We start from the raw sequence: 27,939 nt of genomic DNA, 5'->3' as shown, positions 1-27,939 counted from the left end.
ACTTGCTGCTGCTTTCCTGGGGGGCACTATCTCTGGGAAGCAGAAGTGAGGAAAAGATGGCAGTGAGGCACTAAGTGGAGGAGGGAGCACAAATATAGGTGTTACCGAGCTGGCCATAGCTTTGGAACAAGTACAGTTTAATTGCTTGGTCTTTTAGGATATTTTCATGAAGTCCTTATGAATTATTGCATTTCGGGACAGCCCATCTAGGGGAAAGGAAAGGAGAAGAATTTATTCACCAGCTCCCTCTTGTGCTGCATCTCTTTGTCAAAGTTCATCGCTCAAGTAGGGTTGCCAGATTTAGCAAAAAGAAAAAAAAGTCCCATGCAACATTAGTAACAGAATTACACTAAAAAGTTAGTTTGTCTGCAATGCAAATTTCACTGAGTGTCTTGTATTTTACCTGGCAACCATACTCTCATGACGTTAACACCCATGCATTTCCAGGCAGCTTCCGGGGAAGCCAGAGCCTCCACAGGTCCTGTGCATAGGCACCAAGTTCGGTTTCTCCCCCTCAACACAGCAGTGTGGTGGTGGTGAAGGTGGCAGTGACAGCAGTAGCAGCAACTCCACTCTGGGACCACAGGGCAGTTCCAGGCCAAGGGCCAAGAGGCAAGGCGAGAGGTGGAGGCAATGCTGGGGAGGAGTGTGGACAAGAGGATGCAGGCATGGCTGCATGGCTGGGGAATGATCAGTAACATAATTTTCTGTAAAAATGAGTCAACATTCATGATATCTCCTTATGATCTGTAGGACCATACTGCACTTGACACTGGAATATAGTAGTGAACAAGACAGACAGTGTTCCTGCCATCAGGAGGCTTACAGAACATAGCTTGAATATTGTGTTGAGTCCTGGTTTAAAGATACTTAATGAATGCTAGTGAAATGGAATAATTTTAAGAATACCACATCTCATGAATGTTTTTCTAAATGAGTAGTTTGGCAAAAACAAACAAACAAAACTCCAAAACTATTACATGTATTGCTTTCTCAATGTTTCTAAAGGAAATAGTCAGAAAAATACTGGATGGTCTTCATCAAATACTGGAATTATTATTCAATAGGAAAATCCGTTTGTGTATGACGTTTTAAAAAAGAAGTTAACAAACATTAAACAGTACTTTTTTATTTAGATGTTTATAAGGCAGATCTATGAGAATGATATAAAAACAGCATGTAATTTGACAGTGATATTTAGGAGATTACAGAGTTTTAGCAAATATCTATTACAGGGTTACAAAGAAGACAATATTTTCCAAGCAGATACAAAATATCTAATGAAAGACCGAGGCAAGAAAATGAGTATAATTAACAATGGAAAATCAATTCTAATGTGAATTGTACATTATCCTTTAAAAACTTTTAAAGGTAAGAATTATTGCAATCTAGTTTATTCAAACAGTGTTAATATCATGACAAAGAATTGAAGGCCAGAATGGATTAGTTTTGACTTCCTATAAAGAAACCCAAATTTACAATGGCTTAAATAAAGGAAAAGGCAGTCAAAGTAATGAAGTAATCAAGATCTTTTTAGTCTCCAACATGCCTTCCTTATCATGTAGCCTTGGTCCTCCTGGATATTTGCCAGGGTTCCTGTTGGAGCTACAATTCCAGCAGCAAGATGGAGGAATAAGATAAAGAACACATGCCACTTTTCTTTGAAGAGACTTCCAAGAAGTCACTCATACATCTTCCTATATCTCACTGGCCAACACTCAGGCACATGGGAACACCCAGCTGGAAGGGCAGTTGAGTAATGTGATGGGCAGCAGCTTTTAAACAAGAAGGGTAACTAGACATTGGGAGACAACTTTTAGTACCAGTTCAGGCTGGATATCTGCAAAGCTATGAAAGACCTTTAAAGAAAATCTTAAGAGAACATTTCCTTGAAGTTGACAATTTGGAAATCATACAAAAGCACCTGCTGTGATGATTTAATTTAGCCCATCTAGCCACTGGGAGAATCCATATAGTCTGCCCTAATTATGGATGACTGCACAATGGAAATCCAATCATTTGGAAAGTTAAAAAAACTCACTATGTGCATGTGTTAGGCAGAACTAAACATTTTTTGCTATCATATGGACAGAATCTCTGAATATTAGAACTTAGTTTTTAATTTTCTTAGATTAAAAAAATTATTCATTCCTGTAAAATTCACTCTTCAAAGGTATGAACAGATTGTATTTCTATTAGATTACAGTTTCATTTAGAGCAATTACATATTCTGAATATATACCAGAAGTTGTTTTATTGACTTATGAACAATTGGGGGTGGAGCATCTCATTTTCATGATGACACATCATAAATATAAATCTTAACACTGGACTGAGGTGTGTTATACTATTTATAGCATTGCTTTAAATGTTGAATTTACAAAACAATTTCAACATGACATTTTAGACTGTTTAAATACTTATTTCAAAACAGATTTTATATACTGACACAGGTTCAGAATACTATGAACATTCATAGTATTCTGAAAGAAATACTTATGAATTATGTTTATGGTTCTACATTTAAAATATCACATGAGAAACCTTAAATTTCACAAATAAACCTCTTTTTTGGAGGAAAACTGTATAGAATTTATTATGAAATAGTTTAATGGCAAAAGGCAACTGAAAAGAATTAAAGTTTTATTATATTACACAAGAAATGATACAAAAATTGGATATGATAGATTCTTGAAGCCCTTTTATACAATTTTGATAACTGGACTGTAAGTATATTCATAAATTACTATACTTAATTACTATTATCAAATTAATTTTGAAAGTAAAATTCCTTAATCAAGTCAAGATTAGGCTAATTTTTAAGAAATTAATCAGATAGTTTAATACTGGAGCTCATTAGCCAATCCCCAGTATAGCACACAAAATAATTATCTCTGATAAATGCCTATAAATATAATTTATTCATACTTTAAATTTAAATAAAAATCTCTACATGGAGACAATCTAGGCTAAATTTCCATATATGCTTTGAAAAATATACGTTAGCATGAATATATTCTTATTTAGACATGATTTTAAACATTCTTAATAGAGGAGACATGAAGTCTGCATGCAAAAGCTAAATAGCATGATTCACTCCATGATTATTTTTCTCTTAGGAGAAAATTACTTGATTTTTTTGCATAGGATTAAGACTGGGTATATTTTCTACATTCTTATAATTTTCTCAGGGGCACTTCTCAAAATACAGATTAAGAAACAAACCTTCGCTACTTTAAAGTTCCCACCACTTTCTCACATCTACCAAGAGCAGAACTCAGTCCTATTTCTGAGGCCAGAGTAATGATTTAAAAAAAGAAATTATGAGAAATAATGATTAAGAAAAATAATCAAGTAGGAAATAGTAAAATAAAGCAATTAAAAGTCAACTAATATTTTTGCATTTTTGAAAGGTTTTTAAACATTTAGAATTATAATGAATATATTACGCTTTTATTCTAGAACTTCAAAATTATTTCATCTTTGTAGTACTGAAAAGGAGATATTACCATTTGAAACAGCACTTACATCTTACATCCATTTTCATAAATTTTGTTTTTTATATTTTCAAAGGCCCCATTTATCTGTAGTGATAATTTTATTTATATTATTGGCTACTTAATATATACATGGAACAATATACTTCAATAGTCATTTAAGTTTTAAAAATATTTCATTGTATTTTCACATTAAATGGACAAAGCATGGTCTTAAGAGAGAAGGAACAAGAAAACATTGAAAATATGCTGTTAATTTCACTAATCCACTACAATGGTTTATAGGTGTTTACCCTTCAAAATTATCACTCAACTGAATTCTTATAAGATCTGACAAGTAATTATCAAGAGGGGAAGAATATAATTAAAACAAAGAAAATGGAGAGCTCAATTTTAAAAGTTCAAGATATTAAAATTCACCAAGAAGAGAACATCAGAGAATCATGGGTGATTTACCAAACTGACAGGATGCGGCAGGGAAAGGGCCATTGGTGGGAAATCGAGCCTCCACTTAGTAAACGTCCTTTTATTGGTGGCAGCTGGATTCAGTAGTACTTCAGTGGGTAAGTTTAGACATGTTAAAATTTTTGGAAGAGGAATGCATATAATTGTATCTTGTCTGCAACTTCCTATTTTAATAAGGAAAGAGCAAATGGAAAAAAATGTAGGGCATTCTAACCAAAGTTAGAAATGAATGAAATGAAATTTTAATGTGGAATGTCAGCACTGAAAAATTTTATGAATAAGTTGTATAATTATACGTCTCTAGAACTGATTTATAACTAACCACTTATCCTACAATTGTTTATGACTGCAAACTGCTCTCTAATGGATGACTGAGCAGGCGAGAGGACTTCTCAGGAAGAGAAAAAGTGATGATCAACTCTACAGAGACTTTTTAAGATTCTGGAGGACCTCAGCCATTCATTAAAACTGCTATGGTCCTATCTCTGATGGAGTCCCTCACTGCAAAGAGAGGCTTATGGACCGCCATGGGTCTCCAGGCAAGAGCCTCCCCCAGGGTAACAAACTGTGGATTATCTCACAAGCAATAATAAATTTATGATTGTAATATTTCCCTATATCTTTGGATACCCACAACCCACTCTAAAGAATGTCAAAGCCTTTACACAAAAGAGGAAGCATCTAGACTGGCATCATGAATGTGATGCATGGGGATGGAGCAGGTGCCATATAGGCTAGTGCTTAAAACCACAGCCTCTGAAATATGACTGCCTAGAATGCTGGCTTGGAACTTACTAACTGTGTGACCTTGGAGAAATTACTTAACTTTTTTATCCTTCTATTTGCTCATATGTAAAATGAGGATAATAACCACCCCTGGCATGGGGCTGCTGTCAGTACATATTAAATGGGACAATACAAGTAAAGTGCTTAGAACAGTGCCTGGCATGTTATAATCCCTCGATGAGCAGCAGTAAAATCCTATACCATACAGAGCGGTAACGGGCGAAGGGGCAACATCACAGAGCAGTTGACAAACAAGTACTTGTGTGTAAACTTAACACTTTCCCTCTAACTAGAAACAATTATAAGATTCCCAGGATTGGTACTATATTAGAAAAATCAGTCTTGGAGGCCAAATATTACTGTCTTCTCCCTGATTGACATATTCATATGCAAATGAAACTGCTCTGTTAACAAGATAAAGAACAAAATCTTTCATGAGGTACACATTTTCAGTTTGTATTGTCTCCAATGCATTTTAAGTATAATTTCAGGTTCAATTTGTCTTTTTAATTTGTGATTGTTCACAAATCACATTGGTTCATACAATTAATTACATTCTTCAAACTCTATCTCAGGAGAGAAATATAGGAATGTTACCATGACCCGTACATAGATGTCAATGTAATGTGTCCTTTCTTAAAAATAATGTATGATTATGCACTTTTATTTAAGCTAGATAATAATTAAAACCTTATTTAAGCTACAGAACAAAACATATATTCATTGAATTATATTAAAACCTCTGCTGGTTTGCAAAGTATTTTTAACATTATATTTTATCTATATTATTAACTAAATAATTTTGCCTGATTATGGAATATAGTTTGTTAAAATAACAATAGTGTTACACTTGTACAAAACAAAACATACCTAATTTCAACAATAAATTGACTATAAAAATTCATATTGGCAAAATATGACATTTGTGAAAACTAGTATGAAGAAAATTCTACCACTAATTTGGTTGAGATCTCATCGAACAGGTTTCAGCCCACAGCAACTTGACAGTGCACTTGCAACTGAACGTAAAGGAAGTCATAAAAATAACGGCATGAGCAGAACTTTATGTGGCATCAGCGAGCACCATTTATCATCACATCACTGTAACCCGCTCTGGTGAGAGATGAGGAACTGCTCCTCCAATACTTTCTTCCAGAAATTGGCTCTTTTCCCAGCCTTTTTTAATTCTCTTTAGCTTTCGGCTTATACATGGAAGGAGTAAAATGATCTTACCCAGAATTACAATTGAGGGCAAAACAAGAGCAAGAACAAAGTTTGGTGGTGTATAAAACCTGTAGTACTCTTCTTCAAAAGCTCGTTTCCATCCATAAATTAAAACATGGAAAGTACTTATGAGTAGAGCAACATATCCAAGCGTAGACTTGGGGTAGGGGTGGAAGAAAAAGGAACAAAGAGTAAGAAACAAATTATTCAGACTCATAAATTAACTCATCCAGCTATACCATATTTTGTTTGTATTTTGATAAAACTATTTTGTCTTAAATTATTGAGCTACTCTTTGTTCTCTACTGAACTAAACAATTTTAATATTTTCATATATATTTATTTATATATTTATATGCACACTGTACTTGACACAAATAAGGCAAAATTACATATAGTCTAATATTCTGATTATTTTATTATATCAAGAAACTTTTCCTCATGTCATTAAATATGAAAACATGACTTAAATGCTGTATAATATTCTGTTAAATGTATGTGCTCTAATTTACTTAACCACTCCTTTTTTTAAAATCATTTACTCTGTTTCCAACTTTCCCCAACTATAACTAACGTCACTTTAAGCCCTTTCCTATACTTTGAATTATTTCCTTAGAACTGATTTCTAATAGTGGTATTATTGTTCAAAACACCTGGCTTTTCCTTAAGGGTTTGTTAAAACTGCAAAACTTCTTTATAAAGCTTATCCACATTCCCATCAGTTGTGTATAGTAAAAAAATATGCCAAGGCCAGCCCAATGGCGTAGCAGTTAAGTTTGCATGCTCTGCTTCAGTGGCCCAGGGTTCGTGGGTTCGGATCCTGGGCACAGAGCCACGTTGTGGCAGCATCCCACATACAAAATGGACGAAGACTGGCAGAGATGTTAGCTCAACAACAATCTTCCTCAAGCAAAAAGAGGAAGATTGGCAACAGATGTTAGCTCAGAACCAATCTTCCTCACCCCCGCAAAAAAAAGTATATGCATGTACACACATACATATATAATAAAATTAAATGCTGAAGAGCATTCTCATGGGTACGCACACACACATATACTAATTGACAGTAAATATGAAAAATCTTATAGTATTAATATGTAATATAAATAGCATTTCAAACATGTAACTTTATTGACCATATTAAATGAAATTATCAAGAGTACTTCAGTTAAGTAGTTTATAGGTTAAAATCTAAAAGGTCAGCATTCCAAGTTCACTAAATTATTATGTTCCGTTGCTTACTTTGAGAAATGGTCTATGTTACATAAAATGTATTCGTACATCAGTGTGATGGTGTAATGTCTAACTTCACTGGGAAAGGATCAACTCTCTAGCAGAAAATTGTTTTGTTTGCAATTACTCATCTAAATTTATAATGATAATTTTCACCTGTCTAGCATCTTTTATCAGAGGGTTTTTTATTTCTTTTCAGGTGTGATTAAACAGCTGTTGGGGAAGTTTTCACATTTCTTTCCTTCAAAAGAGAAAAGTGAATTTAGACAAGGGATATGCCCTTAATTTGAATGAGACTTTTAGATGACTTAAAAAAAGGGTCAAGCAAATAGGCAAAAAACAAACCAACCCCAAATTTAGTGTACCAACCAACACTCATCCACCTACTCGGTTATAAAACATTTGGATATAACTAATACTGATTTTGTGATAATATAGGTAGGGTCTAAGTTTGAGTTATATATTTTTAAAGTTTGCAAATTTATTTTATATATATATATAATATACAGCTACTACTGGAGAAGGTGAATGTTTAACTTATTCAAGTACACAATGCTGTTTTGAAACCCCTTTATAGACACTCATAAGCATATGTATACAACTGATATACAAAATACATATACTAACAAGACTCGTAAGGCTAGTTGCTTGTCATAATCCATTAAGCTAGTACCTAGTTTGCCACTGCTTGTGCTTGTGTTTGTACACACACACATTTCTTTTAAAATATTCAGACTGACCTTCTCGCCACTTAAATTTAATGAGATTTTTCTGGAGAGATCAAAATGACTCAAAATATAAAATCTTCATTCATCTGGCTACTTATAAATTGACTTTTGGCATTAAACTTGATCTAAATTCACCCATCCCCTGCTTTCATTCTTTTTCTTTTTAAAATAACTTTTATCCATAACGTAGTAGGCAGAGCTATCAATGCCTTCCAGTAGGATCCTCTGCTGGTCTTTCACGTACTAAACCAGAATGGTCAGTCCAACGTGGCCTCCAGCAATGTGTGTTCACTGAGCTAGATGCCTAAACATAGCCCCAAAGGCGCCCTTATAAGAAGCATACTGAAACTAAACTGTACCTAACACTTAAATTCTGTGCCACACAATCTCTCACCAAACAAAACCCCACATACTTGAATAAAACTGAATTCTCTCCAGTTTAAAGCATTGCTCACTGAAGGGATGGAGGTGACTGCCAGGAGGGAGAGTAAGCCAAGACTCATTATGCCAAAGGAGATATACATTTCAATTCTCCAAACTTCTTCTTCATTCCAAGAGTTTTCAATATTTGCATGAACCTAACAAGAAAGCAAACATGAATTTCCTTTATTTGGTAGAACATTAACTGATTCAGCACAGAGTTCAGTCCTGGACTAAGAATATGTCTTAAATGGGCATATTTAAGTTGTATTAGTTCAATTTAACAAACTGTTATGGAGAACCTATTATTGGATGGTATTATTTTAGGTGTGGGGGAAAGAGAAGGGAGAGTTAATCAAAAAGAGGACGAACATTTTTTTCTCCTTTCTTGCATACATGTGAGAAGACTGGGTAAACGTGTCATTCCATTTATAATACATCCTGGTTACAGGGACTCTGGAGTCCCGACGCCATGAAATGCCCAGCAGTTGGTTCCAGGATAACACCAAAGAAGTGTTGGCAGTTAGACTTAGTTTTGAGGTACTTTTACAAGTTGGTTTAAACTTGTGTGGAATAAAATAAAATCAAAAAGACCCCTGAGAACCATATGGACTCTGTGTGGCTAACCAAGACCTAAAACCAAAATGGAGTCAAGTGGCCATGACAGGACCAGGAGGCAGTCACATACTCTGTTCCCCCCCAAAAAAACCCAAGCACTCTTAAGCTTTGATTCTGCCGAAGTTCCTGATTATGCAAAAGCCCCTAACAGCCACCTGGAGCTAACCAATAAAACTGGGACCTGCCCCAACCAATCAGGACAAAGCTGGCTTGCATCCTTCATTTGCATAAGTGGACCTGAGTGGGAACCTGGGTGGGAACTTTTTGGATAAAGGCAGTCCCCTTTTTTTGTTCTCCCACAACATACTTTTGGTTTGCTGAAGGTCATGTCTCCCTGGTTTGCAACTGTATGAGCAATAAAGCTTTCCTAACTAAATTCTTGTATTCTAGATATTTTTTGTTGACACTTGGTTGAATGTACATTCTGACCTTAGTTCAACTTAGAATCCAGGAAGGGAATTTCTAGTCTACATCGGTATCTTCCTCTCACATGAAGAATATTTATATGTTGGATTTATCTCTTTCTTCTTATCTTCTTTTCCCCGGAACACTGAGATTTCCCTGAGGATAAAGCCCTACCAAATGCAGATATTTACCCACTTGAATTGCTTCATTAATATACTTTTCCAACTGTCCAAGTGCCTCATCCCTATAAAGTTCCTTTCCAAATGTCTTTCCCTTATGTTGAAAATGTGTATAGAATCAAGGCAGACTTGATTAACTCTGAATGTGTGGTATTCTGTGTAGGGACTACTTTTAGAATTATCTATTTACACAAAAACAATATAATTAGAGTATAAATCAAGGGTTGGACTCCTTGGGCTAAACGTTTAAGTAAGTATCTATTCATGTAAAACAGATTCTAACTTAATACCAGCTTAACTCTGTCCAGTTTCAGTTTACCAAACATACTTGAAATTAAAAAAAGGGAAAGCTAGTTCTTAGCCATTAGGTCTCTGGAGCAATACCAACATCCTGTCAAAAGCCACAAAGCTCCTCTGGAAAAAGGCTCTTAGTATCTCATTTGATGCCCATGCAACAATACAGAATAACAACATACTTCAGTCTACCCAGAGATTACAAACTGGATCTACCTGCCCTCCCAGTTCATTCATTCATCCCACAAATATGCTTTGTGAGTGTCTACTATGTGCCAGGCACAGTTCTAGGCATTAGGCATATATCAGTGAACGAAACAGACAGAGATCCCTCCTTTCATGAACCTACATTCTGATGAGAGAAGGCAGACAACAGTAAATATAATAAACGAGGAAAACAAAGTGTGTTGGAAGGTGGTAAATGCTACTGAAAAAAGAGAAAGCAGTAGAGCAGAGTGAGAGGCACTGGGAGTACTGAGGCCGAGTCAGAAGCAGGTGGCAGAACTTAAAATGGTATCCAACGTAGGCCTCACTGAAGAGGTGAGATCGGAACAATCGGCTTGAACCAGCGATGGCATTGAGCAGATATCAAGGCCTCAGGAGTCAGTTAAGAGCAGTGGATTTTTAGAGAGAATGGCTTAAAGAACATGAATGTATTAATTTTTTTTCAGATTATTTTAGGTTGAAATTGTTGAAACAGGCATAAGTACTAGATGCCACATACTGGATCATGATGCCTCAGTTCCTTATAAAATGCAAAAGCTTTTACACATTTGTTTTGGTGCAGTGTCTTTGGCTTTCACTGAGAAATGCTACATCAAATAGCTTCAATGAAACCCTTTCTATTACATTTGCTGAATGGGAATCACTGAAGAAAATCAGTCTACTCCATCATCAAGCTCCTTCCACGAAGCTCTCCCTGAGATTTTCTTCAGGAGCTCTGTGCTAGAAAAGCTTCACCTGAGGAACTAGTATCTTTCCTGCTTTCTGAAAACAAAAACCTCGTAAGTGTATGTCTCCTGATCTTGACTTCCCATTGTGTTTTATATTTTCACTGGTTCTAATATTATTGTATATGTTTACTGAGAGTTGCCTCATCATTTTGTGGAACATGGCCAATCGTAAAACATTAAAAGAATTAACTGTTCAATGCTGAAAGCAATCATTACAATCATAACAGGAAAAGGAAAAAAAAAAGAAACTCAACCCTTTATTTCTCTGCTTTTATTTTTGCAAAGAAAGGGAAGGTAGCAGCTTTTACCATAAATGATTTTGAATTACCCACATAATTCTTATGCAGAGACATTGTTTAAAGAACAATTCTTTTCCCTACCTAAATATACCAAAATTTCTATTACAAGGTATGTAAAATTTTACACTATTTTAAATCTTACATTTTACAAATTATACTAATAAAGTATTTTACTATAATATAAACAAGCATGCTCCATACCTGCTGATAAGCCATGTTGAGAAACAAGTATCTCTCTGACCTTCTCATTGGTAAGCAGAGGCTATAGGCAACATGGACGGAAGCGAAGAAAAAACTGAGTAATCCAAGCTGTTTTCTACACTGTAACCAGGTCTCCAGCCAAGGTGGAAATCTCCTATACTTGGTGCCATAATAAAGCTGATAAGCAGCTGCCAGGAGACCTGCTAGGTATACTAGGGACAGCAGAGTAATGGCAACGATGGGCAAGGTTTTATTCACAATCTCAATAGGAATCTTATAAAAGTCACTCTGCTGGTTTCTAGCATATGGATGGATCACATCTCTGACAAAGGAATAAAGAAAGAAAAATGTGGCCAGGCTTATGGCAACCACGACCGGCCCTCTCCAGAGAGTAAACAGTCGCAGGGGTAAATTTTCAATCTCCCTAGCTGACGATAATAATCCCAAGTCAACAGGAATGAAATTCAACTGACGAGCAAGTTCAATAACCTGTTGTCGAGCTTGAATGTTGTTGCTGCATATATAAACCTGTGGCAAAAACAAAAGACTCATCATTACTATTGTTTTTAATAAAAATGGTAAGGATTGCATGCTCCACATAATCTATGGATTATGATGGATTTGCATTATTTCATTCTATGGATTCTATGGATTTGCATCACTCAAGGTACTTATAATAACCTTGAGTGATGCAAAAAGTTAAGGAGATAAAGCATTTATTAATCTATTTATTAATTGGTTAAAACAGTGTCATAGAAACAGAAGTCTTTGCTACCTGTTATGACATAAAAATACAATGCAGAAAAATCTAGCTAGGATCTGGAATTGGGAAGTCCTGGGGGAAGGAAGGCAAGAGGAAAGAAAGGTTTCTCGACCACGTGGTTCAGCAGCAGCGGCAAGGTAGGGTCTCCCCTCCAGAGGTCTGGGCGGAGCTTGAGCTGCTGGCCATGCCCCTCCCCCGTCCTCTTCTCTCACTCCCTCCGGGGAGGGGGGCGGGGGGAAGTGGTTTAGAGGGGTGGGGGTGGGGAGGGGCTGGCGCTTCAGGCTTTGTGGACAACATTTAGTTCCAGGACTGTAGTGATTCTGCCTAGTAGAGTGATTGCAAGCACTGGCCTTCATAGATATTCAGCAAGAGAGAAGAAGGGCATGAACTCCGGATAGTTGAATTTGCAATTAAAACCTTTATATTATGTCATGATGCTGTACTATTTATAAAATTTATCTTTTGCCTTAGAAACCAATTCACCAAGTATCTCTGAAAAACCATGGATAATCTCAGGTATATTATTTCATTGGTCACAATAAAATTCTTTCATCTTTATGTGGTGATAATATACCTGGTGCAGGAAAAAATGGTATTATAAGGCTTAGTTAATTTAAATTGTAAAGCAACTGCCATTTTCTAAGACTAAGGTATTACTTCTGCAGGAACTCTAACGACATGACAGGTGGGGGTGAGGGTGGGCTTTCAAACTGCCAAAACATCTTAGATAAAGTAACATAGATGAGAATTCAACAAATATTTGTTGAGCACCAAATTCACTGCTGGAGCGAGCCACTGTTATTTATGGGTGGTCATCTCACTTAGGGCTAGAAAAATATTGCTATAAAGTCTCTGAGTCATGTTTGGGGAAAACAAATTTCCAAATATATCCTGAAGATGTTTATATAAGGACTCTGGAACAGACCACGCTGAAATATTTGCATACTAAACCTATTTAAATTATGCTGACAATGTAGAGCTCTTTGGATTATTAACTTTACCTAACATTAGCCAGATAAATGACAAAGTCTATGCTATGATACAAATGTTCATGAACTTCTAAAATGGAGTGGGGAAGAACTCCTACATGTCAAAGAAATAAGGAAAAGCATTCTAAATTAATTTATTACAGTTGTGACAATGGTGAAGTAAACTATTTTTAATTCACTAGGAAAACACCCCTATAAATTACAAAATTTTATAATAAAACTACAAGTATAAATCAAACATTCAGAATAAGGGCATGAGGACTATGAAATACAAATGAAATTATTTTTGTAGCTCACTGGATTTAATCACTGTTCCATATTTTTTCTTGTTAAAGAATTAAAATTATCATAAATATGGGCAAAGGATTAATTTCAGGTTTATGCTAATTTGTTTGTTCTGTATCACTGCTAAACTTTGGTGGATATGTGAAAGAAGAACAAAAGGATTCAGAAATAGCCTCCAGCAAAGTTGGAGAGTATATATTCTTTTACTAGTCTCCCAAATTACACACTTGAAAGTGAATAGTTATCATGACTCTGATATGCAGCATACAGTGACACAATACTGAAATGTATTCTCTAAGGCATCTAATCAACTGTCTCTATGGACAAAAATAATAAAAGTATTTTATTATCATGCTTCATTATAATGCACAACCACACCTTTAAAAGATTTTAAGGTGCACTATTTTCCATCTTTACTTATAAAACTCTCATTCCACAAAGGCATTGATGGAGCTTCCCAACTGCTTTAAAGCGGATAGAACCTATAGTCTTGCATACTAAAAAAGACCCTAAGAAATCCAATCTGCTCCTACCTTCCTCACACAGATTAAAATCTACACTTAAAATAAAACAAACTGTACTATTTAAAATTCTATGAATAATCTATGTAAAGCAAAAAGGTACTTCTAAAGCATTCTTCTTGAGGATCAGACTAAACAGTATTTCATACGGAGATGGAACACTGTGTTACTAAGTAGTTACGAGGGAGGAAGAAGAGGAGGAAGAAAGGAAAGAAGGTTGGGAGGGAAAGAGGGAAAGAAAAAAGACGTCTTCTGTTTTTGAGGAAGCAAGGAGAAACTCAAGCAACGTGTCCCAGTCTTCACCAGCCAACCGTGGTTCTTCTTGAATTAGCTGGTTATGACAGGACAGTCCAAGTTATTTTCTCAGCTTTCCACATTATTTTGGGAATAGAAATGTGCCCTTATAAGGTCAGGACATGAATTTTCAGGTACTCAGACACAGTTTTCAAAATTATAATCATTGGAGAGTGTCAGAATTTGGTTTTTAAATATATGACATTTGTTTAACTATTTAAGTACAAAACACCAGATAACTAAGAAAAAAATTTAAAAATACATACCTGCCGGCTGGCATCCTTAGGTCCTAACTGAAGTGCCCAAGCTGAGACAACATTAAATCCTTTGACAATCAAGGAATCCGGGAATAATGAAGCCAAATATTCAGCATTGGATTCTGGGTATTGGTTTATCCTCATGTTATTACTCACATCAATTAGGATTTTACCCACAAGTAGATGTCTTAGGTCCCACAGGGAGGTGTAATGTTCTCTATGTATAGCAACAAATATTATATTTGTTTTTGTTAGAGCATCTTCATGATGAGTGACATCTACTACATGAGGAAAAAATTCAGAAGCAAACTTAGGATTTCTGCTTCCTATGACCACATGATAGCCACATCTAACAAGTCGAATGGTCAGAGATTTAGCAAAATCCCCACTTCCAATTACACCGACGGTGACCTTCCTTGCATCTTTGATGCCATTTATGCCGTTAGGCAAAAAAGTTTCGCTAAGGCTCTTAGGGCTTCCCATCATAGAGATCGATTCCATGATATGGACTCTTCCAAGATCACCAGGGATATCCTAAGAGACAGAAAATAAAATGTTCATCAATGACCTATTACCAAACATTAATACATTTCTAGACATTTATAATAATGTCCCTCATTTCTACAGGTAAAACGTTTTGGCAAGCTTTATAACCTAGAACAGCAAGACACGATTTGTAAGCTATAAAAAGATTCCCAAATAGAAAAACAAACTGTCACAAAGTTGATGTGCTAAAGTGGGGCTTCTCAAATTTTAATATGCACACGAATCACCTGAGAATCTTGTTAAAACGCAGATTCTGATTCAGTAGGTATGGAGTGAGGCCCAAGATTCTGCATTTCCAATAAGGTGATGCCGATGCTGCTGGTCTGCAGACCCCTCTTTGAGCAGCAAGGCACTACAGCACAAAAGGAAAGAGAGCAACATTTTCACTTAACACTTTTTTAAAAATACAGTTCTAACAAGTCTGACTACTCAGTTTTTCAGCAGATCAGAGGCAGCAAGTCAGAAGTGCCACTGGAGGTAGGACTGTAATAAGACGTGACAGCACACAGGACAGAAGACAGAAAAACCATAGAAAACAAGAACTATTTAAACCGAAACTGTCTAGAATCATTTGAGGTGGAGCCTATAAACTATCCTATACACCCCATTAGCTAGTGAGGGACTTTATTATTAAACACAAGTAAGATAAATCAGCTAATAAAAAATGAACCCTGGCACTTAATATTTTAAGAAAAATAGGTATCAAAATATAGCAAAAGATGAATTAAATACTATTAATTTGTATCATTCACCCTATATATGGTACCCTATCATTGAGAAAGACAGCTTCCCTATGAAAAGGGGATAGTAAAGTGTTTATGGCCTTAAATTATACAATTCTTAGGAAATATTTTGCTTCCCCTTTTATTTCTTGGCTGTATAGAATATAACACAGTTATTCTCCCTGGAAAAATCTGTCAAATTATTTTTTAAGTGATTAACATCGGAAATATTCATATTTGTAACAACTTGCTCAAGAACACCAATCAGATTGCCATGAATCAGTATTGCTGTTGGATCGGAATGAAAAATACTCTTCCATTCCATCTCCATTGCACAATTTCTTTCACGCTAACAGCAGATGTGGATCACTTCAGAGGATTTAACAGATTTTACAGGAACAAGTGGAATCTTTCAAAAAACATGTTTTTTGGGTTTTTACGAAAGGAAATTTGAAATTACTGGAGCCAGGAAAATTCAACTTTTTACCCTAGAAATGGAGCACATTCAATGACTACAAATACATCAATAAATTAACCTTTAGAAAGACAATAATAATATTACTTAATATTCATATAGCACATACTATGTGCCAACTCTGTTGTGCTTTACATATTAACTGATTGAATCCCCACAACCACCCAATGAGATAGGTGCTAATACTGTCATGCCCATTTTACAGATGAGGAAACTGACACATAGAGAAGATAATTAATTTGTCCAAGGTCATATGAGAGAAAGTAGGGGAGCCAAGATTAGAACCCAGGCAGTCTAGCTAAGGCATGTGTCATTTGGGTGCATGTAAGCAATTTAAGAAAGAGATTTTTCTTTGGGTATGAAGGCAAGTTGGAAGAGTTATGGTTGTGCTCATATTAGTTTATTCTTCCTTCTTCTTTGCACGTGTCATTGCTCCTCAGCATTACCTAGTGATCTTAATGTCCAACCCAGATCCTGGGAAAGGAGAAAACTCACTATTTTTTAATGTATTACACATGTTTCATTTCACACTTTGCAAGATAGAAGGGGTGGTAACATCTGCTTTCTCTTGGAGTGATCCCATGCACCCAGAAGGCCAGGCGAGGGTCAGAGGCACCAGCGTAGCACAAAACCACCAGTGTCTTGGGAATCAGGAGCAATTACAGGAAACTGAAGCAATTAAATCAGTGTTCATTTCAATCAACAATTCAAAGCCGAATGACCAACCTACCCCAATCATGTATGTTATCTAAGGGTGACAAGGATTACTAGACTCACACACAGGATCCCAAGGTTCCTACATGCCAGTCCCCCCAGTTCTTCTGAGTAGAGATTATAGTATCCCCCAAAATACAGAAGTGCAGAATCTTTAAATCTAACAGTCATGATGATCAAGGCCCTTTCAAACTAAAAATGAAACAAAAGCAAAACTTTATCAGTTATCTGTATTTTACAGAGCAAGTTCAAATCTCTTTTGTAAATCAGAATGTGAAGAGGTAAAAATACATTAGGACGTAATGTCACCTATGGGCCCCTCATTATACCATGTAATTTATACATATTAATAGGTGACTCTGCTCTAACATGTTTGGGCCTTAATCCACACTGTATTTCTAACGGCACGTTCCAAGTGAATCCTTTAATAGTATGACTGTGGCTACAAATAGAAGCTGGCCTAGCAAATGAGACTCTTTTCACTTTATAGTTTTAAGAACGTAAAAGCATTCATGAGAGACAGAAAAAAACCTCTTTAATGGATCTGAGAGATGGAATATTTGTGTATTGCTTAAAGCATATAATAATACCACATGCTTGTGTGCTATTTCATAGTTCACAATGTTTTCATGTATATTATTTGTCAAATGGCTGTGGAGTACACATCATGCCCATCTTAAGAGGAGGAAACACTGGCTCAGAGAACTTTACCTATTTGCCTCAGAGAGTGTAGTCTGTAGTGACACAACCTCTGCTCGTTCTAAAACTGCAGTGTTAACATTATAGGGGGATCTTAAAACTGTTTAGATCTCCAAAGGTCATCCATAACTGTATTCTCTAAAAGCAGTACTAACTTTAAATGGTTAAAATATGAATCTCAGCTTAGAACAGTTTTAAGTAAATCCAAAACTATAAATTTAGGAATTCTAGACAGAAAACAGATAAAATATTGAAATAATTCCAAGTTTTGGATTAAAACCAACCAAAGACCTAAATTTATTAATACTGCAAACCAAAAAATGATCGGTTGTGTGTAACTCTTGAAGAACCTTAGAAAGCAACCCGTTTGTCTTTTGGGATGCTGTAGACACCATGAAGGTGTGTACTGCTTTTAGAGGGGAGGGGAGAAGAAAACCCAAGAAGTGTGTCCGTATCCTGTGGAACTCATCCATACAGAGACCTAAGAGCAACTCATCTCCACAAGCTATAGGTAACTACTATCTGGTGCTGAGACACTGGAGCAAAATCTCATTAATCAATTAATCAAGGAATGATGCAACTATAATCTAAAGGCAGATCTACCCTGCTGTGACCCAGCATGAATTTATCTAGACCATTACATGCTTTGCACATAGGAGATAAAGGACAAGAGAAGCATGATGCCCACACTCAAGGAATCTACATCTAGCTAGGAACAGACAGGAGGTACTTGGAATAAAAAGCAGAAAAAACTGCACATCAGCATACAATTAAGAATGAGAGCGGCCAGCCCTGTGGCCGAGTGGTTAAGTTCTTGCACTCTGCTGTGGCGACCCAGGGTTTCGCGGGTTCGGATCCTGAGCGTGGACATGGCACCACTCGTCAAGCCAGGCTGTGGAGGTGTCCCATGTGCCACAACTAAAAAGACCCACAACTAAAATATACAACTATATACTGAGGGGATTTGGGGAGAAAATGCAGAAAGGAAAAAAAAAGAAGATTGGCAACAGTTGTTAGCTCAGTTGCCAATCTTAAAAAAAAAATGGAATGAGATTGTATGATCAGAGCGTAGTTCCTCTAGAAAATCAGGGAGAGGAAGTATCACATGGTTTTCTCTTATCTCAAGTCATTCTTTCATATATATGTTAAACAAATAAATAATATTGTACTTACAAAATAATCTCTAAATTACACAGAACTTCTTCAAGCCAGGTTCACAGTGCACTACTGGTTCATTCTATCTGAAAAACCACAAGGACCCAAATTTAAATTCGGCTTTCTGTGACCTTACCTTAAGAGTGCTAGAGCACTAGTTTCCAGATAGGACGTTATCACTGGCCTACATCAATTGAAAAGTATATGGGGACAGTAGGGAGTTTGCCATAAAATTATTCAACTTAACAAATTGTCCTATACTCTGAGAGTATGTCTTTCCTACTTTTTGGGGTCAAAATGTCATTTTTTCATAGAAGGATAGTGATAACAGTTGTTTGAGTTGGGTGTCCTATATAGATCCCCTCCTTCCTTTTTATTTTACTGGTCTGTAAAATCTGTGAGTCTGGGGCCCACTGAGTTCGCAGACATTAGGAAGCTCTCCACATGAAAGTGCTCCTTAAGCCTGTTGGAGAGAAACCCTCTCTGGAGAGGGGAGAAGGGTACCCTGAGCAAGCTCCCTGCAGCTGGAGATGGCTGCTTAATCCTCAGGAGAAGACATTCGGAGATGAACTATCAAATATCCCAGTCTAGTTTTCTGTAACTAAATGGTGATTTTCACTTTCATGACCTTTGGGTTGCACAAAGATAATCCCTAAATTCTCTCAGTATTTAAACAAATAAATAAAACCCAACTGTGTATTTATATCTATGATGATAAGGACCTTCTCTGAGGGAAGATGTGGCTCTTCTTAGGTTTTTATTTTTCAGAAGACATTCTTAAGCCTTTTAGAAAATGCCAGAAGCAAAGCTGCAATTCTGCTTGAAAAGTAAGAACGTGATTTTCTAATGCACCAGTCGTCCAAGCGTGGTCCTTGCACCAGCAGCATCAGCGTTACCTGGGAACTTGTTAGAAAGGTAAATTCTCAGCCTTAGCCCAGATCTCCTAAATCAGAACTGCTGGGGTGGAGCCCAGCAAGCTGTGTTTTAATAAGCCCTCAGGGGATTCTGATACTCAGAATTAGATTCTGATTCTATAAAGTTTGAGAATAACTGCCCTAATATAATGCAGTCCAACTACTATCTGAATATTAAAATCCACTTAACTCAGATTATTAAATTCTTTCCCTCAGTTGAAATTCTTGGGTAATTGGTATGCACCTTGATTTGAAAATCATTTTCCAGAAAAGTATAAAATAGCAATTTTACTAAAACTATATAGATTTATTCTTTGAAATTCTGTCTATAAACTATTGCAAGTGCAAATGATTTATTAATATTTCATACTTGGGTCTGAGGGTCTTTTTGGTTCATGTTTTATAGAACCAACCAAAGAATTTTCAGAAAAGAAATATAATAGCATTATAGTTAAAGCTTAACTCCAAGACTACCAGACTCTTCAAATAACCAAAATTTCAATGAAACTAATTCAAAATAACAAGGAATTTCCAAGCTATTTCCTAGGCTTGGTATGTATTCAATATATACCTTTATATGGGCATGATTTTAGGACGTCTCTGGGTCCTAAATCATCAAAATAAAACTTCATATGTTTATTATGTTGCAGTTACTAGGACAGGAAAGCAGTCTAATTCATGTTGGAAAGATTTTCAACAAAAAAGCTGTCTGGTGAAATTTAGGTTTAGAAATTCTATTAAAAAATTTATTTCCCAAAGACTTCAGTTAATAAAATTTAGGGTATTCTTCAACAAATTAAAGCAGCAACACTCCAATACCTCCCCACCCATTTTTCTTCCATGTATAGGACAAAGAATGGTACACACATCCCTCCATCCACCTCACAAGTGTAGCCTGCTTTGTCAAGCAGAGCAATGTGCCCTGTGCATACTTGGGTTTTCATCACTTTCATAGGTTAACATGACCTGGAGTATGTCTAAAATGAAGCTGGCAGTAGCAGGTCAGAGCATGGCTGAAATAATTTCCCCATTTGATGACCTCGTTGCAGATGAGACCTTGAGATAAGGATACCTATGTTTACTGGCTAGCAAATACAAGTTTTTCTGTGTTGTAGTAACTCACTTGCAAATAATCTTCTATGAAGGCCTGGCATTCTAGCCTCTACACAAACCCATTTCCCTAATTTCAGTGCCATACCATATAACTGGTTACAAATGGCACCGATGCCTTCTGGGTGCTATGAACTTTAGGGATCTCTGGTGGCTGAGGTCAACTTAGAAATCAGCCCACAACCCAAGATCATAACGATACTCATCCATCCATCCACCCATCTATCCCCATCCGATATCTTATTGAGCCCCAGCCACCAGGCATGAAGCTAGGTGCTGACACTCCAATGACACAAAACAGGCACTGGCTTCCAGCCTATCTAACCAATATGATGAAATCCTGAATGTTGAAGCATACAGAGCAACTAAAAAAATTAAAACTTTATTGAGGTATAATTTACATACAAAATTTACCCATTTTAAGTGAATAAAAAAAGTAATGATTTTCAGTAAATTTACAGTTATGCAATCATCACCACAATCCAATTTTAGAACATTTCCATCAGCAGTAACTGTGATTATTCAAATTTTAACAAAACTGCCAAGAGTAACGCCTCTAAAAAAAAATCCTACCTCCCTCAATGTTCTGAAAGCCCCACCAGCTTTCATACACACAGGAGAGTGTGACCCGAGTTTTGCTGTTTGGTGCCATGGGAGTAATCGAGGCTCCCACCACCCGGGTAGGTAGAGAGGCAGAATTGCAATCCCTAAGCTGCCTCTTCCCACAAGGGGGAATGACCAACTAAAGTAGAGGTCCTCAGCTCCACCGGCACATGGAATGAATGACCTGCAGAGCTTTAAAACATAGTGATACCTCGTCAGCACCATCCCTCCACTCAGATTTTTATTTAATTGGTCTGGGGTTCAGCCTGGGCTTCAGGATTTTTTTAGGGATCATCAGGTGTTTTAATATGCAGCCAAGATAGAAAACAGCTCTAAAAGATACAGGATTCAACCCAATACTTTATTTGGGTATGTGGAGATAACCAATGTGGCTTTCTGATCCTTGATTATGCTCATTTTTACACTGTTGTTTGTAATAATCAAAAATAATGCTAGTGAGAGAATAACAGTTGCCCTTGAACGCAGGCAGCGAAGGATATGTGTGCAATCCTTTCCCCTCTCCCACTCAGGCAGGAGCAGTATCAGAAGGTCCACTCACTATTTTGCAATTTCCTCTCTTCATTCTCTGGAAAGGGCAGTGTCATTCCTTAAAATGTGTCATCCCACCACACAGCACATTTTGTTCCTGTTCTTTGATAATATTCAAAATTCAGAATGTTCCAGTGATGGTATCCTCAGTTCTCCAGGCATCATAGGTTCTGCTGACCTGAGCAGATGAGTTTCCAGGCGGACTGACCCGCTCTAGAATAGCACCTACCAAACTTTAACGCAAATGTGATCAGCTGGGATCCCGTTAAAAAGCAGATTCTGATTCTCTATGTCTGGAGCGAGGCTCTCAAGAGTCTGCATCTCTCCCAAGTTTCCAGGTGATGCCCATGGTCCTGGTTCACGAGCCACACTCTGACTAGCAAGGTCCTAAAGTCTTTCTATCTTTTCATTTGCTATTATTCACACGTAATACAGGCTAAATAATTGAGAAGACTATGACACTTATAGAAAGTTTTGTTTATGTAGTATCGAGGAGAAAGGACAGGACTAGGCTTTGGAAATCACCATGTTTTGAGTCTGTTTCCTTTGTTATAATGGAAAACAAAGAGGTTGTACTTGACTCCTGCAGTCCTCTCTGACACTAAAATTCTTATGTTTCCAAGCCTTAAAGCTATATAATAATGGTAATATTGGTGACTTATATTTAACACTAATATTTCAACTTTATGAGCTCTGCCTAAAAGTGTGACTTAAGTAGTACATGGGCTCCTTGAAGTTTCAAGCTCACAGTTTTCTTGAGTGGACATTTGGCTTGATGTATGCATTTAATATTTGATGTATTCAAAGTAAGAGAATTCGATTGCAGTCAGCTACAGGCCTCCTAATATTTTCAGTTTAGAAGGATTTCCTTGACATTCCTCTGGCTGAACGGCAGCTGTTGTGCTATATTAATTTTGAAAAATAGAACCTAATTTGTTTTGCATATAAACATCTAGGGCATTAATTACTGGATGATAGTAACTCTGACAGAGCTGTCCTCAGGGATTTTGATGACATTCACAACCTGCTGAGTTGGATAGGTTATTAATAAAATGTAATCTTCCAGGGCCATGAGGTGGGGTAGGTGTATCTTTGACTTTGCAAGGCCAGTCTGAGCCCTTCTTCTTTCTCTTGCTAACAGTCAGCTCCTTTGAGGCTCATGGCCTCATAATACCCTCTCTCCATACTCACGGCTGTCACTACTAATTTCTAGCTTATTCTTGGTCACTGGAGACTTTGGCCCCCGGTATGTACACAGTCTTCTTCTCTGCCCCACCAGCTGTCATCCTCCTCTGGTACCTCATCATTCATGGGCATGAACCTCATGGTCTCTTGTTTCCTTCGCTTATTTTCATCAAAGGCAATGAATCTTTGCCTCCACCCCACCTCAGTGACTCACTTCCTGATATCTCCAAGTATTACCTCCTAGCATTCTAATAATCTTCCAACGTTCCAATAGTCAAAGATTCACACTGATAATTCTAGAAAGCAGAATAAATTTGATCCACTGACCCCACGACTTTCTCACTCTCCATCGACCTCCTCCTGGTTTCGCTTTACCCATCCTAGACGCCACAGTGTAAATTTATCATCACTCACTTAAAAAGATCCTCATCTCTTGTTGTGAACTCAATGTGTGTGTCCCCTCAAAATTCATATGTTGAAATCCTAACCCCCCAAAGTGAAGGTATTAGGAGGTTCTGCCTGTGGAAGGTGATTAGGTCATGAGGGTAGAACCTTCATGAATGGGATTAATGCCGGTATAAAACAGACACCAGAGAGCTCTCTCTCCCCTTCTACCACATGAGGGCACAGCGAGAAGACAGCCTTCTAGGAACCAAGAAGTGGGGCCCCACCAGACACCGAATCTTCCAGGGCCTTGATCTTGGACTCCCCAGGCTTCAGAGAAATAAATATCTGCTGTTTAAGTCACCCAGTCTATGGTATTCTCTTATAGCATCTTGAACGGACTAGGACAACCCTCTTACTCTCCAACACATTTACTTGGCAAAACTCCAGTCCTGGAAGAACCCTGCTATCCATTTTCACTGTATCTATATCAAGTTGAAGGTTGCTGAAGAAAAATCAGACGACTGAGCTCATTAGTTTCACTTTAAATTCACCTCTCAAAGGCCAGTCTGTCCGCTTCTGTCCTGGAGACCATCCCTTTTCTCCTCCCAAGGGTATATGGTTATGGCTTCCTCGATGACATCTCAAACTTAACAGAATGCAAAACAGAATTCTTTTTCCACCCAGAGCTGTCCCATTCACCCAAATTTCCTCATCTCAGGTGGGTACCATTACCCACCTATTGCTCAAGTCAGAAAGCTAGCAGTCATTCTTGAGTACTTGCTTTCCCTCACTTTTGACATAAAATCCAATACCAAGTCTGTTCTCCGAAATATTTCTTAAATTCCTCTCCACTGACACCAGCTTAATCCAGATCTCTATCACCTCTCACGTGAATTCTGCAAACTTCTAACGGGTCTTTCTCCTTTGCCCTTTGCAAGTCATTTTCTACGTAGTATGTAAGATCATCTTAAAATGTAAGTCAGATGATGTCTCTCCCCTCCTTAAAATCAATGGCTTCTTGTTGCACTTAAAACTACAGCCACCTTCCTGACCATGACCTAAAGGCACTGGATGAGCTGGCCCCTGCTCACCTCTCCAACCTCATCCCATTTGACTGTTATTCCCTGTGGTCCAGCCACAGTATCCTTTCAGGTCCAGCCAGAGCATGCTTTTCTAGAAGTAGAAAAGGCCAATCATTTTCCCATCTTGGAACTTTGCTCACGCTGTTATGTCCCTTCAATAGAATGACTCACTCCAGTTTTGTTTTGTTTTGAGCTCTTGTTAAGTTTCCTCTGTAATCATTTTATGTAATTGTTTCTATTTCCCCTACCAGACAATAAGCTCCTTGAGGATAGAACCATGACTGTCTTGTCCAACACTACCTCCACAATGCCTGGCGCATAGTAAATAAGAATGCAATAAATATGCTTTGTTACTGAAGACATCACAAACTGTCAGAACCAAAAGAAACGTAACAAGTCTCTAGGTAAGACCCCTTTTCTTGCTGATCAAGACATGTGGCCCAAAGGCGGTGAGTGATTTGTCAATGTCCTAGTTATGTCAATGTCATCGTTACTGGCTAAGGAAAGAATAAATGCATCTCCTGATGTATTGATTGTGTCCTTTATTGAAACTGCAGGCCTAGTCTTTTCCAAGTTTTTTGTGTACCCCTTTTCTAACATTTCTAACTCATTTATGATCCTTTCTTTAAAAATCAGTTTGCCTTCTGAAAACAGGATTGAAACAAAAAAACAAACCACTAACTGGGAAAAAATATTTGCAAGTCATACATCCAACAAAGGCTTAATATCCATAATATATAAAGAACTCACACAACTCAATAACAAAAAAATCAAACAACCCGATCAAAAAATGGGCAGGAGACATGAACAGACATTTCTCCAAAGAAGATATACAGATGGCCAATAGTCACATGAAAAGATGTTCATCATCACTGATCATCAGGGAAATGCAAATCAAAACTACACTAAGATATCACCTTACACCAATTAGAATGACAAAAATATCTAAAACTAATAGTAACAAATGTTGGAGAAGTTGTGGAGAAAAAGGAACCCTCACACACTGCTGGTGGGAATGCAAACTGGTGCAGCCACTATGGAAAACAGTATGGAGATTCCTCAAAAAATTAAAAATAGAACTACCATATGACCCAGCTATCCCACTACTGGGTATCTATCCAAAGAGCTTGAAGTCAGCAATTCCAAAAGTCCCATGCACCCCAATGTTCATTGCAGCTTTATTTACAATAGCCAAGACGTGGAAGCAACCTAAGTGCCCGTCAACAGATGACTGGATAAAGAAGATGTGGTATATATATACAATGGAATACTACTCGGCCATAAAAAAGAACAAAATCGTCGCATTTGCAACAACATGGATGGACCTTGAGGGAACTATGTTAAGTGAAATAAGCCAGATAGAGAAGGACAATCTCTGTATGACTCTATTCATATGAGGAATTTAAACATGTAGACAAAGAGAGCAGATTAGTGGCAAGCAGGGGAAAGGTGGGGTGGGGGGTGGGCACAAAGGGTGAAGGGGTGCACCTACAACACGACTGACAGACAATAATGTACAACTGAAATTTCACAAGATTGTAAGTTATCATTAACTCAATAAAAATTAAGAAAAAAAAAAAAGCTTGAAGCCGAGGGGAAGAAAAAAATCTGTTTGCCTTCATCTGTGCTACTTCTTCAGTATTAAAATATAATTAAGCTCATTCAATACAAGTACATTTTCCATGTCACCAGTACAGTAAAAAGTGACTTGGATAAAGCTTTTCATTTCCTTTCTACACAATTAGCTCAATTTATCATTATTGATAGTCTCATTTCCCTACCCCTCAAAAGACTGACTAGGTAAGATAAAGAAACTGCAGCCATTCCAATTATGTCTCTAAATATCTCTAAATATCAATTATGTCTGCCAAAATATGTAGGATGGGTATTTTTCTTCTGTAAATATCTTTTAAGCTTTGAAACAACAGAGGGAGAGATGTAGAATAAAAAAATATAGCCTTAGATAAGGGAAAAAAAATAAACGGAGGAGATCTACCCAGAGAAGAAATAATAAAAGGTGGAGGCGGGGGGGGGGTGGGGGGGTGTATAGGGGAGATGGTTTGGAGAGAACTAAAAAGGTTCCCAGAAGTGGGGCTGTTAACAGGACTAGAATCTAATCACTCATAGGGTGGGGGTAGGAGCTGGAGTTCGAATTGTTTCTCTCAATTTCACCCACAGCGATGAGTGATAATTAACACGGCCTGGAACAAGTTTTTCCATCCAAAAATGAACTGCCTGAGGAGTAAAAACTGACATCAATCCTTCTCCAAGTGGTAGGGCAGCTAATAAATGGAAGTCTCTCGACAAAAATTCTCTTTATCTCTCTGCTCTATTTTAAGAGCAAGATTTTTAGGGCATAATTTTCAACAAGTTTTGGCTGAAGCTGAACACAGGCTCAAAGATAATTTAGGACACTGAAAGAAGAGGCCGATTACTTCCTAACACATAATGGCCTAAACACACCACGGTCACATAAGTGGGTAATAAACAAAACGACTACTGGAAAGACTTTCCTGTTCGCAAAGCAGCGCAAGAAGATCTTCAATGAAATGCGCTGCAGGAACCCAAACTGGTAGGCAGACTATCAGGCAGACTAGGGTAACTCGCCTGTCCTTTCCCTTTAGGGTACATTCTACCTGGGACGAGGTCTCTCCTGGCCTCCTTTCTACTGGGCCCAATCTCAGGACTTTCTGGGAGCTCAAGGAAAACCAAGAGGAGTAGGGGGCGGAATCGGTGGAAGAGACACCTTTTTTCCCCACCTTTCCCACGTCCCACCTCGAGGTGCCAGGAGATCAGGAACCCCGCCAGGTCATGGGGGACGCCGGAGAGGACGGATGAGGCGCCTACATCTCGACCCTCAGCTCCGCCGCCGCCGCCTCACCTCGCGCCCTTCCCCGACCCGCTCACCTCCGCGCCCTTCGCGCAGGGCAGGGGCCGGCGTGGCAGCTCTAGGGGCACGGCGCCGACTCCCCAGGGGCCGGGCCGGGCTCCAGGGCCTAGGGACTGCGCCTCCGACCCGCGGCTGCACGGTGGCCGCCGCAGCGGTCGCGCTCCGGCTGCTTCCCCGCCTCCCCGCCTCCCCGAGCGGGATCGCGTAGAGCCGGCGAGGAGGAGGAGGAGGAGGAGGAGGAGGAGGAGGAGGAGGGCGAGCGGCGCGCCGTGGCGGCCGCGCAGTGACGCGCCGCTGGGGGCTGCGCGCAGGGAGGGCGCCGGGCCGCCCGGGCTCGCCGGCTGGTTGGCCTGGCGGGCGAGCAGGGAGATCCCTGGAGCGCGGGGTGGCGTCGGGGAGATCGGAGGGGTCAGAGGAGCGCGTGGGGAGAGCTGGGGACGACGAGGAGTGCCGAGGGGGGCGAGTAGTGCGGCGGGGAGCCCCGACTGCGCGGCTCC

General features: G+C 38.2%; 1 protein-coding gene across 4 annotated transcripts; it reads right to left on the bottom strand.

Annotated features, from left to right (window-relative positions):
- Positions 1 to 1,113: 1,113 nt before the first annotated feature.
- On the bottom strand, positions 1,114 to 27,939 carry STEAP2 (STEAP2 metalloreductase). Of its 4 annotated transcripts, XM_070617439.1 has the most exons (7): positions 27,460 to 27,626; positions 18,741 to 18,808; positions 15,185 to 15,309; positions 14,421 to 14,945; positions 11,303 to 11,830; positions 8,347 to 8,511; positions 1,114 to 6,129 (listed from the first exon to the last, which is right to left on the bottom strand). In XM_070617439.1, the coding sequence occupies exons 4-7, from the start codon at positions 14,910 to 14,912 to the stop codon at positions 5,842 to 5,844; spliced, it is 1,473 nt and encodes a 490-aa protein (XP_070473540.1). In that variant the 5' UTR covers positions 14,913 to 14,945; positions 15,185 to 15,309; positions 18,741 to 18,808; positions 27,460 to 27,626; the 3' UTR covers positions 1,114 to 5,841. The 4 variants fall into 4 exon arrangements, with proteins under 4 accessions (XP_070473540.1, XP_070473539.1, XP_070473541.1 ...); XM_070617438.1 differs by lacking the exon at positions 18,741 to 18,808 and having other exon boundaries at positions 27,460 to 27,939; XM_070617440.1 differs by lacking the exon at positions 18,741 to 18,808 and having other exon boundaries at positions 27,328 to 27,631.

Source organism: Equus przewalskii, chromosome 4 (genome assembly GCF_037783145.1).
Source record: "Equus przewalskii isolate Varuska chromosome 4, EquPr2, whole genome shotgun sequence".
In the NCBI taxonomy this organism is placed as follows: Eukaryota; Metazoa; Chordata; class Mammalia; order Perissodactyla; family Equidae; genus Equus; species Equus przewalskii.
The sequence above is the reverse complement of the archived record's forward strand: the minus strand, read 5'-3'. Positions and strand labels throughout refer to the sequence as shown.

Coding starts and splice junctions, on each gene's coding strand:
- STEAP2 (XM_070617438.1), bottom strand. CDS start 14,912: ATGGAATCGATCTCTATGATGGGAAGCCCTAAGAGCCTTAGCGAAACT. Junction 8,512..11,302: donor TCAACATGGCTTATCAGCAG/GTATGGAGCATG, acceptor CTTTCTTGTTAG/GTTCATGCAAATATTGAAAA. Junction 6,130..8,346: donor GAGAATTCAGTTTTATTCAA/GTATGTGGGGTT, acceptor CCCTACCCCAAG/TCTACGCTTGGATATGTTGC.